The sequence below is a fragment of the Vidua chalybeata genome (genome assembly GCF_026979565.1).
Source record: "Vidua chalybeata isolate OUT-0048 chromosome W unlocalized genomic scaffold, bVidCha1 merged haplotype SUPER_W_unloc_5, whole genome shotgun sequence".
NCBI lineage: Eukaryota > Metazoa > Chordata > Aves > Passeriformes > Viduidae > Vidua > Vidua chalybeata.
Window position 1 is genome coordinate 1,112,578 of NW_026530340.1, and position 16,039 is coordinate 1,128,616.

At 55.4% G+C, this 16,039-nt stretch overlaps 1 protein-coding gene and 2 pseudogenes across 6 annotated transcripts; 1 reads left to right on the forward strand and 2 right to left on the reverse strand.

Annotated features, from left to right (window-relative positions):
- LOC128782943 (zinc finger protein 239-like) overlaps positions 1-16,039 on the forward strand; it is a 138,432-nt pseudogene that overhangs the window by 94,949 nt on the left and 27,444 nt on the right.
- LOC128782973 (zinc finger protein 239-like) lies at positions 4,445-8,166 on the reverse strand (annotated as a pseudogene).
- Positions 9,750-15,792, reverse strand: LOC128782924 (uncharacterized). Of its 6 annotated transcripts, none has more exons than XM_053933466.1 (10): positions 15,612-15,792; positions 15,182-15,253; positions 15,023-15,094; positions 14,279-14,386; positions 14,039-14,110; positions 13,333-13,404; positions 13,059-13,130; positions 12,877-12,972; positions 12,139-12,304; positions 9,750-11,609 (listed from the first exon to the last, which is right to left on the reverse strand). In XM_053933466.1, the coding sequence occupies exons 1-10, from the start codon at positions 15,706-15,708 to the stop codon at positions 11,411-11,413; spliced, it is 1,026 nt and encodes a 341-aa protein (XP_053789441.1). In that variant the 5' UTR covers positions 15,709-15,792; the 3' UTR covers positions 9,750-11,410. The 6 variants fall into 6 exon arrangements, with proteins under 6 accessions (XP_053789441.1, XP_053789440.1, XP_053789443.1 ...); XM_053933465.1 differs by having other exon boundaries at positions 12,874-12,972; XM_053933468.1 differs by lacking the exon at positions 12,877-12,972.

Sequence of the window (16,039 nt, forward strand, 5' to 3'; positions counted from 1 at the left end):
AATGATCTCCACCACTGCCATCTCCCTCAGGCGTTGGATCCCCTGTTCTATGGTCTTCCATTGTGTCTGCTGGACATAGAGGTCATCGGCACACAGATATCTTTGTGCTACGCTGTCCAGGACCCGTTCCCAGAGGCTGTGAGGGCTAGCCCCCCTCATCATGCCTTGGTCGATGACAGGATCATGTGACAGGGACCCCAAATGCCTCGCTTCAGTGCCATCCAGAATGGTAGCCTCCCCTGCCGCATCCCAAAGGCGGACCAGCCAACTAATTATAGATTCGTCGGGCTGTTGCCGATAATCCTTCCTTAGGCCTCGAAGGTCCTTCAGGGAGAAGGAATCAATATTAGCCTCTGATCTTGTGCCACTTGCTTTGACTCCTGATTTTATGTCAGGAGGTGTTGAGGGTCCTTCTCCTGCATCGTACTCATCATTGTCATCCACTGGTCGATCGGTCTTCTCTGTGCACTTTCCACTTCGTGTGCTAGTAGCCACAGCCATTGGTTGAGGCTCACAGTCTGGTTTAGCTCCTGGCTTCGAACCTGGGCTGTTGGCTGCAGCCTGAGTGACTGGGATTGCTGCTGGTTTATCTCCCTGCCCCCCTTCCTCTGTCTGCTGCCCTACAGTATCAAGCAGAGTACGATAAGCATATGCCAGGGCCCAGCTCACTGCAATGATCTTTTTCTCCTTGCATTTCCCTTTCAGATACTTCGCCACCTCAGCTGGGTTCTGGATGTGTTCAGATGGAAAGTCCCAAACTACAGGATCAGAAAACTCCTTTAAAATTTTGCCCATATCCTCCCATTTCCCGCACCACTCAGGATTTTTCACCCTTGGTTGTACTCCTAAATCAGAGGTCTCACCAGCCCCTCTAGAAATCTCAGCCTTCATCTTATATAAACTGCGGACAGTATAGTGAAGGGTTATTAAATTAAATAACAGAAAGATGGTATCCTTGGCAGTCAGGGAGGACAGGACATTTCCTAATAGAGATGTAAACAATTCGGAGGAGGAAAAGGAAAGCAAAGGCTGAAAAACCTCCTCCCCCATAACAAATTTAGTACACAGCCACAACCACGAGTTATACATTCCTGGAGCCGATAACAACATTTTTATAAGCCCCTTGCAAAGTATCACAGCCAAGCCCAGCCCGATAAATATTCTCGTTAGTGCCCCTCTGCTACAAAAGCTACGTATTAGGGACAATACCGGAGCTACTTCTGGATAAGAAAATAACTCCAGGGACCATAAAGCTATCAAAACTTCAAAGAACCCTAATGACCACAAATAGAGGCAGGCTTTCACTCCAAATGACATCATAACTTTAAAAAGAGACATACCAATATTCCCGCAGAACAGTTAAAGCCAAAAATATTATTAGAATAAAGTTTTTTCCACTCTGTCTGGGCTTCCCCGTACGGGCCACCAAATTATTTGTCCTGGTTTAGGACAAATTAGGGGAAAACACCTCCAAAGGAGCCCCTTATAGGAAACCAAACTCTCCGCAACCTCCCCCCCACCACCGGGTTCGGGAGGAATTCCTTCAGAGGGGAAGTGGAAAAAACTTGTTTATTAAGGAACAACAAAAAACACTCCCCAGCACAAGAGAAATAGCCCAAGATGACCACAGATGTTTTCACCAGTCCAAGGGGGTTGAGCTGTATCTCTCTTCGCTGCAGAGGGTACGAAGCTTCTTTCGCAGACCCCGGGGGAGCTCCTGCCCGGAGTAGGTCCGATGTCTTCGGGGGGGGGGGGGGGGAAGGGAACAACGGAAACCGGGAAAAAGGAAAAAAAATGGCAAAAAAGCAAGCCAGCGAAAAGCAGAGAAAAAAGAGAGGAAAGTAGAGCCAGCAAAGCATGCAGCCAGCAGCAAGCCAAAGCAGCAAGCAAGCTAAGCAGCAAGCCAGCAGCCAGCCGGGGGGGGGGAAGGAAGACAAAACAAACTGAGGACAGGGAACAGAAACCACGATTGGGATAATGAGCATGAAAATGTCCTGTCCCCACGACACCCGCCCACCCAGGGTGTCCCGGGGAGCTGCTGCCCCTGAGCCAGGGGCTCTGCTCTGCTGCCCTGGGCACCCCGGGGCTCCCAAAACACCCCACGGCCAGGCCGGGCCCAGAGTGTCGCAATGTCCCCTTGGTTCCATCGGGCCCCGCAGGGTCACAGTGCTCCCTGTGCTCCCTGAGGCCCCACATCACCCAGCCCAGGCCATTGCTGTGGTTCCAGTCCCTCCCAGTATGATCCCAGTGACTCCCAGTCTCTCCCAGTATATCCCAGTTGTCCCCAGCATGGTCCCAGTCACTCCCATTTCCTCCCAGTTGCTTCCAGCATGATTCCAGTTACCCACAGCTGCTCTGAGTCACCCTCAGTGCAGCTCCTATTGCTCCCAGTATATCCCAGTTGTCCCAAACATGGTCCAAACTGCCCTCAGCATGCTCCTGGTCACTCCCATTATGATCTCAGTCCCCCTCAGTGTCGTCCCAGTTCCACCCAGTACGATCCCAGTTGCACCCAGTTACCCCCAATACAGTCCCACTCAGTGCCAGTATGACCTCAGTGGCCCCCAGTATAGACACAGTCACTCTCATTTGCCCCCAGTTGCCCCCAGCATGGTCCCAGCTGTTCCCAGTGTTGTCCCGTGCAGTATGGTGCCAGACACTCCCAGTATATCCCAGTTGCCCCCAGCATGCTCATTCCCAGTCACCTCAGTTGCCCCAGTATGGTTCCAGTTGCCCCCAGGATGATCTCATTCATTCCCAGTACATCCCAGTTGCCCCCAGCACGCACCCGTCATTCCCAGTCATTCCCAGATGCTCCCAGTAGCCCTCAGTGTGCTCCCAGTCGCTCCCAGTATTTCCATGTCCGTGCTCCAAGTGCTGCTCCCAGCCCTGATCCGTGGGGATGGGAATGTCCCACTCCCTTGCCGGGGCAGGGTCACACCTGAGCCAGGTGTGCAGGGCAGGACCTTGCCCTGACCCCCAGCACTGCCCCAGCTGCAGGATCTGCTTCCCACCGGCCTCTTCCTCCTGCGGCCCCAAGCCCAGCTTGGTGCTGAACAAAGGGGCTGGGCCGGGGTCATCCCCCGGCAGGGGCTGCGCACCCCCTCTGCCCCCTCCCCAAATTCCCTCTGGGGGAGCAGGAGCTGGGGCTGGAGCCCTGTGGGTAGGGACAAGGGGGTGACAATGGGATGGGGGGTGTCACACACGCTCTGGGGAGGACACACACGGCCCCGGGGACCCCCCGTCACCTTCTCCTGCAGCACCAGGAGGATGGACCCAAACATGGAGCCACTGACCCCTGGCAGCATCTTGGGGGGTGGGGTCTGGTGGCAGCTTTGGGAGTCTGGGGGAGTCACAACCACCTAAAAATGCCCTCTCAGCCCCACAGCCACCCCTGGACTCCTCAAACCACCCCACAGCTCCCAGCCAGGACTCCCTCAACTACTCCCTGCAAGATAAATACCCCAAGAACCACCAAAACCTCTTTCCATCTCCCCCAAGACCCACCCAAATTCTCTGCAAGCCACACAGTCCTGTCAGGGACCCAAACCTCCCTCACAGACCCTGCCAAGCCTCCTCCCAGCACCACAAATGCCCACGAGATTGACAGAAGCCTTTCCCAGTCCCCCCAGGAGCCCCTAAACCCCCTCCCACCCCCGACGGCACTGACCAGGAGAGGTTGGTGGACAGGAACATTTACTGACCAGGACCAGCTCGGGCACTTCAGCAGCAATTTGGGCACTTTGCAGGGGACACCCCAAATGGGGAGACCCAGGCCAAGGATTGGGAGAAGAGTTGGGCTCGGGTAGACATGTTCTGCCGGCGCACCTATGAGATTGTGGACATGTCTCCTGGCTTTGATAGCTTCAGAACACCCAAATCCTACCAAATATTCCATTGAACCAACCCCAAATTGACCCCCAAATCCCAGTAAATGGTGCAGCTTTAGATATCTTTGTTTACTTTCTTTATTTTCACCCCAGTTTTGGTTGTTTAGACTGGGTGAAGATGGAGATGAAATCATTCTGATGGAAACGACCTCCAAGATCATGCAGCACTGTTTGATGCCACCAGAAGAAATAACTGGACAGAGCAGGTGAGATTTCATGGGGTGTAAAGTCAACAAATCACTTCTTCCCAATGAATTTCCAGTTTAGATCAGAGTCCTGATGGATGTTCCTGCCCTGTGTTCATCCAGGTGCCCATGGGGATCCAAGAGGACATGGAGACCACCAGCCAGGTGTCTTCTCAGCAGGGATCACAGGGAACGTTGGTCACCAGGGCTCTGACCGACATGGGTCCTTCCATGGGGGATGGAGTTGGAGCAGTGCACAAAGCTCTTTCTGCAGTTGGGGCACTCACTGGGCTTCCCTTACCGGTGCCTCCGTTGGTGTCGGGCCAAGTGAGAGTTCCGGGTGAAGCTCTTCCCACACTGGGGACACTCGTAGGGCCTCTACCCGGTGTGGATGCGCCGGTGGGTGACGAGGTAGGAGTTGCGCTTGAAGCCCTTCCCGCAGTCAGGGCAGAGGAAGGGCCTCTCCTCGCTGTGAATCCGCTGGTGCCGGAGGAGACTGGAGCTGGTCTGAAACCTCTTCAGACACTCGGGACACTCGTAGGGCCTCTCCCCGGTGTGGATCCTCAGGTGGGCAATCAGGCCAGAGCTGTCACTGAAGCCCTTCCCACACTCCCCACACCTGAAGGGCCATTCCCCAGTGTGGATCATCTGGTGACGGACCAGGTTGTAGCTTCTCCTGAAGCCGTTCCCACACTCCCCACACTTGTAGGGCCATTCCCCAGTGTGGATAATCTGGTGACGGACCAGGTGGTAGCTTCTCCTGAAGCTCTTCCCACAGTCCAAGCACTCATAGGGCCTCTCCCTGTCACAAAGCTGCTCATGGACCACCAGCTCCAAGCTCTGATACTCTGAAGCTCTGCTTAAACTCTGCCCACCTTCCTGGCACAGGGTGGGTCTTTCCTCCTCAGAGCACCCTGGGCTGGGCTTGGAGCCCCTCCTTCTGTGGGATCTCTGGGGATTTTCCTCCCAGTTGGATTCTGGCACCATGGAGCTGCTCAAAACGGCCGCTTCCATGAGGTTCTGCTGTGGGAATTTGTCCTCCATGGTCTCCATTCTCAGCTCCTGGTCTGGGGGCAGAAGGACAAGGAGAGGATGGGATTTGCCTCCGTGCCAGAGGGAAGGGGAAGGAGATCCCCCCAGTGCGTCCCCAGCAGGACGGCGTCGGCAGCAGGGTTGTCCTGCAGCCAGGGGCTGTGCTGGGCTGGGAGATGGAGCAGGAGAGAGGGGGAAGGGGGCACTGACTTCCTCCTCACCTGCCTGGGTGTCCCAGGGCTCCTTCCTCGTCCTTGCAGCCTCCTCCTCCATGTGACAAAGGTTTGGGGATGGGAAATTCTGTTCTGGGAAGAAAACAAATGGTGCGCACATTGAGTTTTGTGCTGTTTTGGAGCAAAGCAAGGGGAGAATTTATGCCAGAATTACAAGTTACTGAGAAAATTAAGATCAAGGCAATGATCCAGAAACACTGGCTTAATCTGACCGAGTCAGGATATAACCTGACACCACGTTGGGCAGGGTGGTGGTAGCAGTCTGATGAAATGGTGGCTGCAGTCCTGTTGGAGTGATGAACGTGATCCTGTCAAAGCAGGGATCCTGTAGAAGGGTCTGGTCTTCCTCTGTCCAGTGGTGCTTATGGAGCTCTTGTCCTCTGGGAATCCAGTAGGCAAGGTGGTCCTGGTGTTGCAAGGGTGAGATTATATGCAGGCAGGAATGCTTGGTTCCTCCCCCTGGGCGGAGCATCCCACAATGGGATGATGTAATTTTATCAGTCCTGCAGTGACACTCAATGGCCCATGAACAGAAGATGGCCCCTGGAGGGCGTTATCAGGGCTGAGTCATGGCAGAGATAAAGAACACTGCCCCACCTGTTTATCACAGTTCATGAAGATGGTGACTGAAAACACACTTTTGGTTACATCTTACATTGTCACCTGAAACAGTGAGGCAATCCCTGCTCGGGGTGGGGGGTAAATTCCTAAATAATTCCCGAATTCACAGGCTTGGGGGCATTGCCAAATGTCAGAATCATTATTCTCTTTGTCCCTGTCACCTTTGTGACAGCTATACAGAGCTTTCCTTCCTCTTAATAATCTGTATTGGGCCAAATTTCCACTTTTCTTTTATCAGAACCTGCCAGCAGCTGCGCTGGAGCTGTGCAGGAACTGATGAGATTTGCAATTGCCAAAGAATTGCTTCTATTGTCGGTTTATTCATGTTTGGGATTTGTTTGCATTTCCATCACAAGTGACTTGTGGGAAGGGCAAGTATTCCTTAAGGCATTTTATGTAGGGTTAAGTTTGATTTCTGCAGAGTTTATTTTGTCTGGTGCCCAGGGGATGTTCGAGGGGTCTCTGTGCCTCTCACCCTGGGGGATGCTTGGGAGGGCCTTGGATGGGTTGTCCCTGTCCCTGTCAGCCCAGGCCATTGCCCAGGGGGTCTCCACTGCTCTCACCCCATGGAATGCCTGGGGGGTCTCCCTCCCTCTCACCCTGTGCCAGGGGGTGCTCGGGGCAGTCTCTGTCCCCTCACCCTGGGGAATTCTCGGGGGGTCTCGATCCCTCTGGCCTCAGGGAATGCTTGTGCAGGGCTGGGGACCAGGGGCTCTGTGTCCCTCTCACCGCTGAGGGTGCTCGGGGCTGGGGGGGCTCTCCGACCTTCTCATCCCTGGGGAGGCCTGGGGGGTCTCTGTCCCTCAGCCCTGCTGTGACCCCGCCCAAACATCATCGGGGTCAGAGGGACAGAGACACCCCCAAACCCTCAGAAAGGCTGAACCTGGGATTTGATTTGGGGCTGAGGGTTTAGGAGGGGGCTGGAATTGGGGCTGGGGTTGGAGCTGGGGCTGAAATTTGGATTAGAGCTGGATTGGGGTTAAGGTTAGACATGGGATTGGCTTTAGGGCTAGGGCTGGAATTGGGTCTGGTGCTAGATGAGTCTGGCACTGGGATGAGATTAAATACAGAACTATGCGTGTGTCTAAACGTGGAGTGAGATTGCGACCAGGATCAGGGTCAGGTTTGGGACTGAGCACACGCAGAGCGGGACAGGGGGGATGTCACTGCAGGATATCCCTGGCATCGTCCCAGCCCTCCTCAGGCACCTCCAAACATGGGGGCAGCGGGGTGCTCTGAGATCCAGGTGCTCCCACGCTGCCCCTCAATAGCAGGCGAGCATTCCCTGGCAGCCCTGAATGTGACCCTTGGGGCTCTGGGATCAACCCTCACATCCCTGTGGGAGCAGCTGCTTCCTGAGGAAGGGTGAAGCCCAGCTGTCCTTTCCTTCTGGTGCCTCCTCCTCTCCTCAGCTGAGGATGTCAAACTCCCCAGTATCAGGAAAATCCCCATTCCCTGTTTCCTTGTGGCTGCAGCCTGGAACATCCACTCAGAATGAAGAACGTTCTGACAGCCCTGGTGAAGGACACCGGGAGGAGGTCTGTGAGAAAGGGAGGAAATTGTATTTTGATAGGAAATAAAGCTACAATATTACTTCTTTCCATCGCATTCGCTGTTTGTGTTTATGTCCTCCTTTCTCTACTGCCTTTCTCTGCCTCTCTGTTTCAGTCTCAGTGTCCCCCTTGACCCAGGGCAGCTCCCACCAAAGACCCTGCCCTGATTTCATTCCCAATCCAGGAGCTACAACCACCATGGGTGAAGTTTTGAAGGCTGGCAGTGAAATGTCACTGTAGGATCTTGCTCCACTTGGATTCTGGCTCCTTGTTAAGAGCTTTGCCTTCAAGGGCAGGAAGATCTTTTCCTGGCTGGGAACTGGAATTCCAGCCCCTGGGAGCGTGTGCCATGGATCCCAGAGGGGCATTCCCGAGGCTCCCAGGGTGCTGCTCCTGCCGCGCCTCCCAAGGAGCTGTGCAGGGCCAGGGGACAAGGTGCAGCAGCTCTGTGTTGGTTCTGCAGTGCCACAAGGGCCCCTGGTTCCATGAGTTTCCGCACTGCCAACAGCGGTTCCTGGGTTCCCGTGGTGCCCTGCTGTGTCACCATGGATATTTGGTGGCATAAAGTTCCTCAGTGTCACAATGGCCTACCTGGCTCCATGAGCTTCCGCAGTGTCCAAATGGCCTCCTTGGATGGGCAGTGTCACCATGGGCCATTGGCTCCATGCAGCCCCTCTGGGTCACCATGCACTCCTTAGTTCCATAGAGCTTAACGGTGAGGATGGCACCAGCAGCTTCCATCTGCAACAGAGATCCAGGGAAAGGACAGGGACAGAGAATTCAGCTGGGAGACTCAGAGAATTCTGCTTCCAGAGATCATTTCTGGTCACACTGTCCCTTGTAGAAAGGTGACACCATTCCAGGCAGCCTGTACTGAGCAGGTGCTTCCTGAGTGGGGTTTGTTGTTCAGGAAACCTGCTCAGGCTTTTCCATTCTTTCTTTATCAAGAGGAAAACTTCTCCTGGGCCTGTGTGCAGGCAGAGCCCTGAGGAGAGCAGATGGGACACGGTGCAGTGGGCTGGGACATGGAGCTGCAGAGCTCAGGGACAAGGTTCTGCTGCAGGGCACAGGGATGTCAGTGCCAGGTGGGCCATGTCAGACGTGGTGAGACTGGGGCTGAGGAGCAGCTTGTCTAAACAGGGTCAGCCTGCACAGGGCTCATTCTTCCCCGTGCCCAGAGCTCCCAAGGAGACATTCAGCATCCAGATCACCTGGGGAATGCTTCTATCAGCTCTTCTCTGAACTGGAAAATAAAAAATACTCACTTGATTAAAGAAAAAAAGTCATGAGGTGCACTTTGAAATCCTCCTCCTTGCAAGAACTCCAAACTGACTCCAAACAGCTGCACAAGCCCTGGAGACCTGAAGACCATTGAAGGAAGACAAAGAGTCCCCAAGGGCTTTCTGTATTTTGATGACTGCCACGGTGGATTTGGGGCTGAATCCAGCACCCTCAGGCACTGAGAGAAGGTTGAAGAAGCTGCTCAAGGAGTCAGAAGCAAAACTCCAAGTCCCTTGGAGCATCACTGGGCCCCACTGAGGGCAGGCACTGCCAAAGGCTCCCCAGGGACTGGTGAGAGCAGCACCTTGAGGCCAGGACTGCAGGGAGCCAAAGGCTCAGAGCAGGGAACTGCAATGCTGAGCAAGGCCTGGGCTGGCTGGGGGAAGCAGAAAGGCCAAGCCCTGAGCCCAGCCTGGCACAGCAGGGCCTGTCCCTCACGGGTGGCTCGGGGCTGTTTGTGAGGCAGTGGGATGTGAGGGGCAGCAAGGACAAATGTCACAAACCTGTGTGACACTCCAGATCCTCATGGAACCAAGGGGCCAGTGTGACACTGTGGGAAGTTGTGGAACCAAGGGATCACTGTGGCACTGTTGGGGCCCATGGAACCAAGGGGCCAGTGTGACACTGTGGGGCCTCATGGAAACAAGAGGCCATTGTGAGCCTGCAGGGCTGTAACACCCCAGAACACTGAAATGCTGGGGTGAACCAAAGGCTCCTTTACTTGAGTTTGGTGCACAGGAGAAACACCAACCAGATATTCTCACCATGGCCAGATGCAAAGAATATTCTTGTCAGGAAGGGACTCACAATGATCATAAAGTCCAGTTTTTAAGTGAATGGCCCATACATGAATTGAAGCCACAGCCTCAGTGATACCAGCACCATACTCTAACCAACGGAGCTAAGAGGTCAAAATGACAAAAAATTTTACTGGCCAAATATAGACAATCAAGCAACTTTGGCAAAGGGTTTATTACAACATCCATTTCAACATAAAACTCTTATCATAGCATTAACTTCACTAACTTAGCCCATTTAACCTAAAAACCTTTAACCCTTAAGATGTTAAGTTACCCAAAAATGTTCCAGGTAAGTTGGATTAGAAGGAGAAGAAATTGAGAACAACAGAAAGGCAGAAGATCTGTAGAAAGACACACAGACACAGACAGGCACCAAAAGCTCGGGTTCCAGCGTCGCCAACAGAGGAACCCCAGCAGAAGGCAGGATCCAGACCATGGGCTGGCCTCGAGCTCCGGCTTTTAACCCCCTGGGCCTCCATGGGCCCGCCCCTGGGGTGGGACTGCCAGCTGATTGCCCAATCAGAGTCAGGGTTGGCACCAGCTGCTGCTGTGTGATTGATTGATGGCTCAGCCAATCAGAAATGGCTTGGCACCACCCCTGCTGTGTGATTGATTGACAGCTCAGCCAATCAGAGCTGGGTTGGCACCGCCCCTGCTGTGTGATTGACAGCTGTGCCAGGCCAGGGCTGGGGGCGGGGCTCTGTCCCACCACAAACCAAGGCCTGACCCGGCCCTGGCCCCACACGGGCATTCCGAGCATCCCAAGGGGTCTCGGGACATCGATCTCATCCAGCCTCTGACAGCAACCACGGTGACACTGGGGAACCTCATGGAGCCGTGGGTCAGCTGTGACAATGCAGGCCCAAGGACACCACGGTGACACTGCGGAACCTCATGGAACCAAGGGGCCATTGTGACACTGTGCTGCCTCATGGAATCAAGGAGACCATTGTGGAACTCGGGGGAACCAAGGGTCCGTGGTGACCTTGTGGAGCCCGCAGTGTCACAGAGGAGCCGTTGTGACACAGCGAGGGCGCATGGAGCCGAGGGGCCATTGTGACACATCAGGGTGTGATAAATTGAGGCGAATAATTTGATTCAGCCTTTTTAAGGTCAATTAGAATTTTATTAATTATAGCAAGCAGTAGCAAGCAAAACAGCGCTGGGTGGGTAGGGGTCTCCAAACCGCCCCTCCTGCAGTGTCCCACACTGCAGTGCCCCACACCCCACTCCCCTTATTCAGTCTCTTTTATAGTTTCTTGGAGGTTTCTTCATTCATGTCTTTTGCGATAGCGGTGGGCGTAGCTTGAGCATCTCTCTGCATCGTTTCTGCGTTGTGTCGAGGCAGGTGATCCCTGATTTCAAAATCGGCTCCGGACAGTGATGGGCGTACCTGGAGCACGCCTACGTTGTCTAGTCCGGTGGCCGTTGCCTGGTGGTCGCTGATTTCATAATCAGCTCCGGCCATCCCCCCACATCCTTAGCCTGTGTCTGCAAAAAAGCTACGAAAAGCTCCCTATATGGTGATTAATCATACTTGTGATCTTGCGGTTTTGCAATATGTCTATAGCCTTGCGGTTTGTAGCAGTTGCTTTTTTTTTGTCCTCCCCTATCTCCTAACAAGCAGGCTAGTCCCTTATACTTTAATTTTTATATTTCCTCCTTTAATATTCCAATTCTTTTGATGAACAAACAAATTACCACAGTTTATCACACTGGTGGTACCACCCGGACATATCTATGACAACTCTATTTTTTTATTTGAACAGAAAATGTGGGCCAAGCCATGCCCTGGCAGACGAGGCCTGCCCACCTTCAGTCGTAGCTGGGGAACAGGACCAGGGGGCTCAGGGGTGGAGGGTTTCGTTGTGGAGGGGTGAGTTTAGGGAAGGGCTCAAGAGGGTGCTGCAGCTGCGGCAGGGCAGATGGGGACAGAAGTGAAGAGCTGGGAACACGGGTCAAGTTCTCTTTGCTGGAGTTGTTAGGCTTGTCTTCTGAGGATGGGCAGGAGCACCTTTGGAGAGAGGAGTGGCTGAGGCCCCAGCTGCCAGTGGCACACTGGGACCCTCCTGCACAGCAGGGCCCAGAGCTGGCAAGGCTCCCCAGCCCGGCTGGAGCTGCTGGCACACCTTGGCCCAGCTGGACAGCTGCCCCTCAAGGCCCCGGCGAGCAGGGGACGGCTCTGGGCAGGATCCCTGGCCAGGAGCGGGCCCCAGAGCACGACTGCCTTGCAAGGGTAATCTCGTCCCTGCTCTTTCTCCTCCCCACCTTGCCTTGCCTGTGCCCTGTGCCCCCGGGGCTGCTCTTGGCCAGGCAGCCTCAGTGGGAGCCAGCACTGGCTGCAGCCCCAGCGGGCCCCCCAGGACAAGGCCCAGCAATGAAGAGGCCAATGAAAGCACTGGGCAGCAGCAGAACCCTCAGCAGAGTTCTTTGGACAACCACAGACTGGCCACAGCTCCACTGCAGCCTCACTGGGAATGTTCCCTGACTATCAGCAGCCATTAAAGGAAGCTGTTTGAGGTCGAGATCACCAAAACACTCACCATTTTCTCTTCCAGCAATACCAGATTCCAGCAGAGCAAATCATCAGGCAAAGTGCTGCACCAAGCACAATGGCCATCAACTTAACCAAACAAGGTGTTCCCCAGCAGAAAATTCTTCTCATGCTTTTCCAGGTCTTGTCAGCATGTGTTGAGGTGCCGGCTGCATCTGTGGGAGCAATGGGGAGCGTGAGCCCGTGCTGTGCTCCACTGCTGAGCTGGCAGCACGGTGCAGAGGGACAGGAGGTCCTTGGTCTCTGTTTCCCCCAGAGCTGGGGCCTTGCCGCCCCTTGGCACAGGACTGCCCAGTACCCAAACCCCTGAGCCTGCATGCCATAATTCCTCTGTGCTGTGCTGTTCTGCTCCAAGCAATACTTGTCAAAGGGTGGATGAAGACAAGGAAAATGGCCAGGGTTTTGGAGCTGCTCCAGGGCACTCCCTCCTGCAAACAGCTGCCTCTCTGCATCAACCCAGAGACCAGGAAATTGCAGGGGATCTCAGGCCCATGGTGCAGTTTGGGCTCCCTGTCAGCTGCTGCCAAATGCCTTCCTGCAGAGGCTGGGGAAAAGCTGCAGCCAGGCCAGGCTGGGAAACAGCCCTGCAGGCCGTGAAAGCAGCAGCGGGGCAGCCAGGCTGCCATGGATCCCTTCCCGCTGTGCCGGGCAGGGTGTGTCCAGATGTGCAGGGAAAGCCCCCGGCTGCTAAGTCCCAGGGGAAGGCTGAGGGAAATGCACCCACCACCACGTCTCTCCACATCACTCAGGATTTGTTCCAGATGTTTGGATTCCTCCAGGGACTTACTGTCTCCTGTAGGTTTGTTCTTCCTTCTCAGGGGACCTTAAGAGGAATATTTGCATTTCCCAGGAATGGATCCCACAAAACCAGGGCTCAGCCTGTGGGGTCAGCAGGGACACACTACTCACCCCTGCGATGGGAGTTGGGCTTATGTGCAACATCCACCAGAGGACCTGGGAAAGTCCTCCCTGCAGACACATCTGTAACACAACAGCCACAGAAGCTTCTGTCATCTCTGCGGATCTGCACGGGCAGCACTGAGCCGCAGGAGCGCTGAGGGGATGGCGCAGGGCAAGGGCACACACGTGCGTGGTTCTGTCCTGGCACCTGCAGCGATGCCCCCCTGGCTGAGCTTTGGGCTCTGAGCTGGCAGCTCTCCCAGGGGGAAAGGCCTTGACCTACCCTCAGCATCTCCCTGAGGCTCAGTAATGGGTATGGGTTGGGAATCCAGATCATCTTCATCATCACGTTCAGCTGCAAAGAAAGGCAGCACAGAACAGCTCCTGTGTCTCTGCTGAAGATTCTCCTTCAGGCCACAGTGGCAGTGAGTGCCCCTGGGTGATTGGTGGCCTCCAAGGCACTCGCTCAGCTCTGCCTCCCACTCAGGAGCAGGGGCAGGGGGACCACGTGCCTGCGGCAGCCCCACACTGGGATGGAAGGAGCCCCTTGCTGGGCAGTCGGGGCAGAAAGGACTCCCTGCAGCTGCCAGCAGCTCTAAACCCAGCCCCAGGCAGGGCCAGGCTTTGGCAGCAGCAGCAGCAGAAGCAGCTCAGGCTCCCTGGGGCCGGCAAAGGAGCTGTGAAAGGCTCAGCCCCGGGGCACAGCCCTGGGCCCAGCCCCTTCCCTCTCTGCTCTTCTCCCTGGCTGCACAGAGCACACAACATGGAAGGACACACTGGCATTGCACATGGGTGGAAGATGGACAGCCAAATGCTCCTTCCTCCCACTGACAGCGATCCTGTGGGATCACTGTTGAGCACATGAGTAGAAATTTGGAGGACAGGATTTCCAGAATCCATCAAACTTCAAAGCATCTTAAAGGAAATCACACATGAATATTACTCTGGACAATGATCACTCTGTTAGGAAAGAGTTGCTGATAACCAACCTTCACCAAGCTCCAAGACCCTTAAACCATGGTTTGCCAGTCTTTCCAAATGATGCAAGTCATGGTCCCAACCTAGAAAGGAGAACAGATAGGAAATGTTCCACGGTGTGCTGGGATGGCCTTCTATGGGGAAGTGAGCACTGCAAGGGGCTCAGGTAATGCTGTGTGCCCACACTGCCAAGCAGCAGAGAGGGCAGCTCAAGCCTCAGCAGGGCTCAGGCCCAGAGACACAGCAATTACCTTCAGTGACTGTGCCTGGCATCGCCTCCCTTCCTGCAGCAGAGGCTGCCAATGAGCCACTGCTTCCTCCGGGAAACTCAGCCTTCAGCACAGCCTCTCTGTCCATCTCTGGAGAAGGGAAAAGGGACAGCTGGATCAGGCGGGGCTGTTTCCCAACAGGAAGGCGGCATCTTCAGGAGGTAATGCTCGTCTATGTCATGGATGAGATTCAGGCTAAAGACCAGGTTATTGGGGCTGCTCCAGGGCCCTCCCTCCTGCAAACAGCTGCCCCTCCAGATGTGCTCAGAGACCAGGAAATTGCAGGGGATCTCAGGGTGTGCGTGGCCCATGGTGCAGTTTGGGCTCCCTGTCAGCTGCTGCCAAATACCTTCGACAGAGGCTGGGGAGAAGCTGCAGCCAGGCCAGGCTGGGAAACAGCCCTGCAGGCCGTGAAAGCAGCAGCGGGGCAGCCAGGCTGCCATGGATCCCTTCCCGCTGTGCCGGGCACGGCGTGTCCAGATGTGCAGGGAATGCCCCGGCTGCTGAGTCCCAGGGGAAGGCTGAGGGAAATGCACCCACCACGGCGTCTCTCCACATCACTCAGTGTCCTCTCCATGTGTTTGGATGCCTCCAGGGACTTACTGTCTCCTGTAGGGTTGTGCCTCCCTCTTGGAGGAGCTCAAGAGATGTATTTGCATTTCCCCCGGAATGGATCCCACAAAACCAGGGCTCAGCCTGTGGGCTCAGCAGGGACACACTACTCACCCCTGCGATGGGAGCTGGGCTTGTGTGCAGCAACCCAGAAAGGAGCCTGAAAAGTCTTCCCTGCAGACACACCTGTAACTCAACAGGCACAGGAGCTTCTGTCACCGGCTTCCTGCCAGGTTGCCAATGATTATTCTCTTAGGAACATTGACAGCATACCTGCAGGAGGCTTAAGAGGCTGGAAATCTGCATGGAGCCAAGCTGCTGGAGAAGCCTTCCTAGCATGCTCATCTAGAAGGGAGCACAGATGAGAACCATTTCCTGGTGTGCTGGGATCCCCCTGTGCCTTTGGGAACTGGGCACGGCAAGGGGGCCAGGTAAGGCCATGGGAGCCTCATGTGAATGGCCATGGCCAAAGCTGCACAGGGGCCTGGGGAGCTCTGAGCTGGCTCCTGGTCACTCTCCACACGATTTCCTTGCCTTGTGCAACATCCCTGGGAGGGCGGCTGGAGCAGCCCAGCCCCCACGGGGGCTCTCTCCCTCCCACAGAGGAAACCCTCCCTCAAGCCCAGGGGAAAACCATACCCCAGCACTTCCCAGGGAGCAGGGAGCGCTGTCCCGGGAAAGGGGAGCCAGGCTGCCGGCTCACCTGCTCCCCGCACTTGCAGCGGAGCAGCCTGGGCAGCCCTGGCAGGCAGGGCCACGGCCAGGAGGAGCGGGAGGAAGAGGCGCAGAGCAAGGGCCATGGTGCCTTGCCCTCTGCCAGTCCCCAGCTCTTGCTGCCACCGCTGTCCTGACACCGCTGTCCCAATGTCAGCACCACTGCTGCCACCGCCACTGCTGCCGCAACAGCTGTGCTCAAGGACTGACTGCTCGGTCCTTGTGGTGCTGTGCAACCACGGGGCTCTGGCACCTCTGTGACCTCAGAGCCTGCTGTAACCTTAGTCTGCTGTGACCCCAGACACTGCTGTGACCTCAGCCTGCTGTGACCTCAGCCTGCTGTGACCCCAGAGACTGCTGTGACCTCAGCCCGCTGTGACCGCAGAGCCTGCTGTGACCTCATGGCCTTGGCTGTAC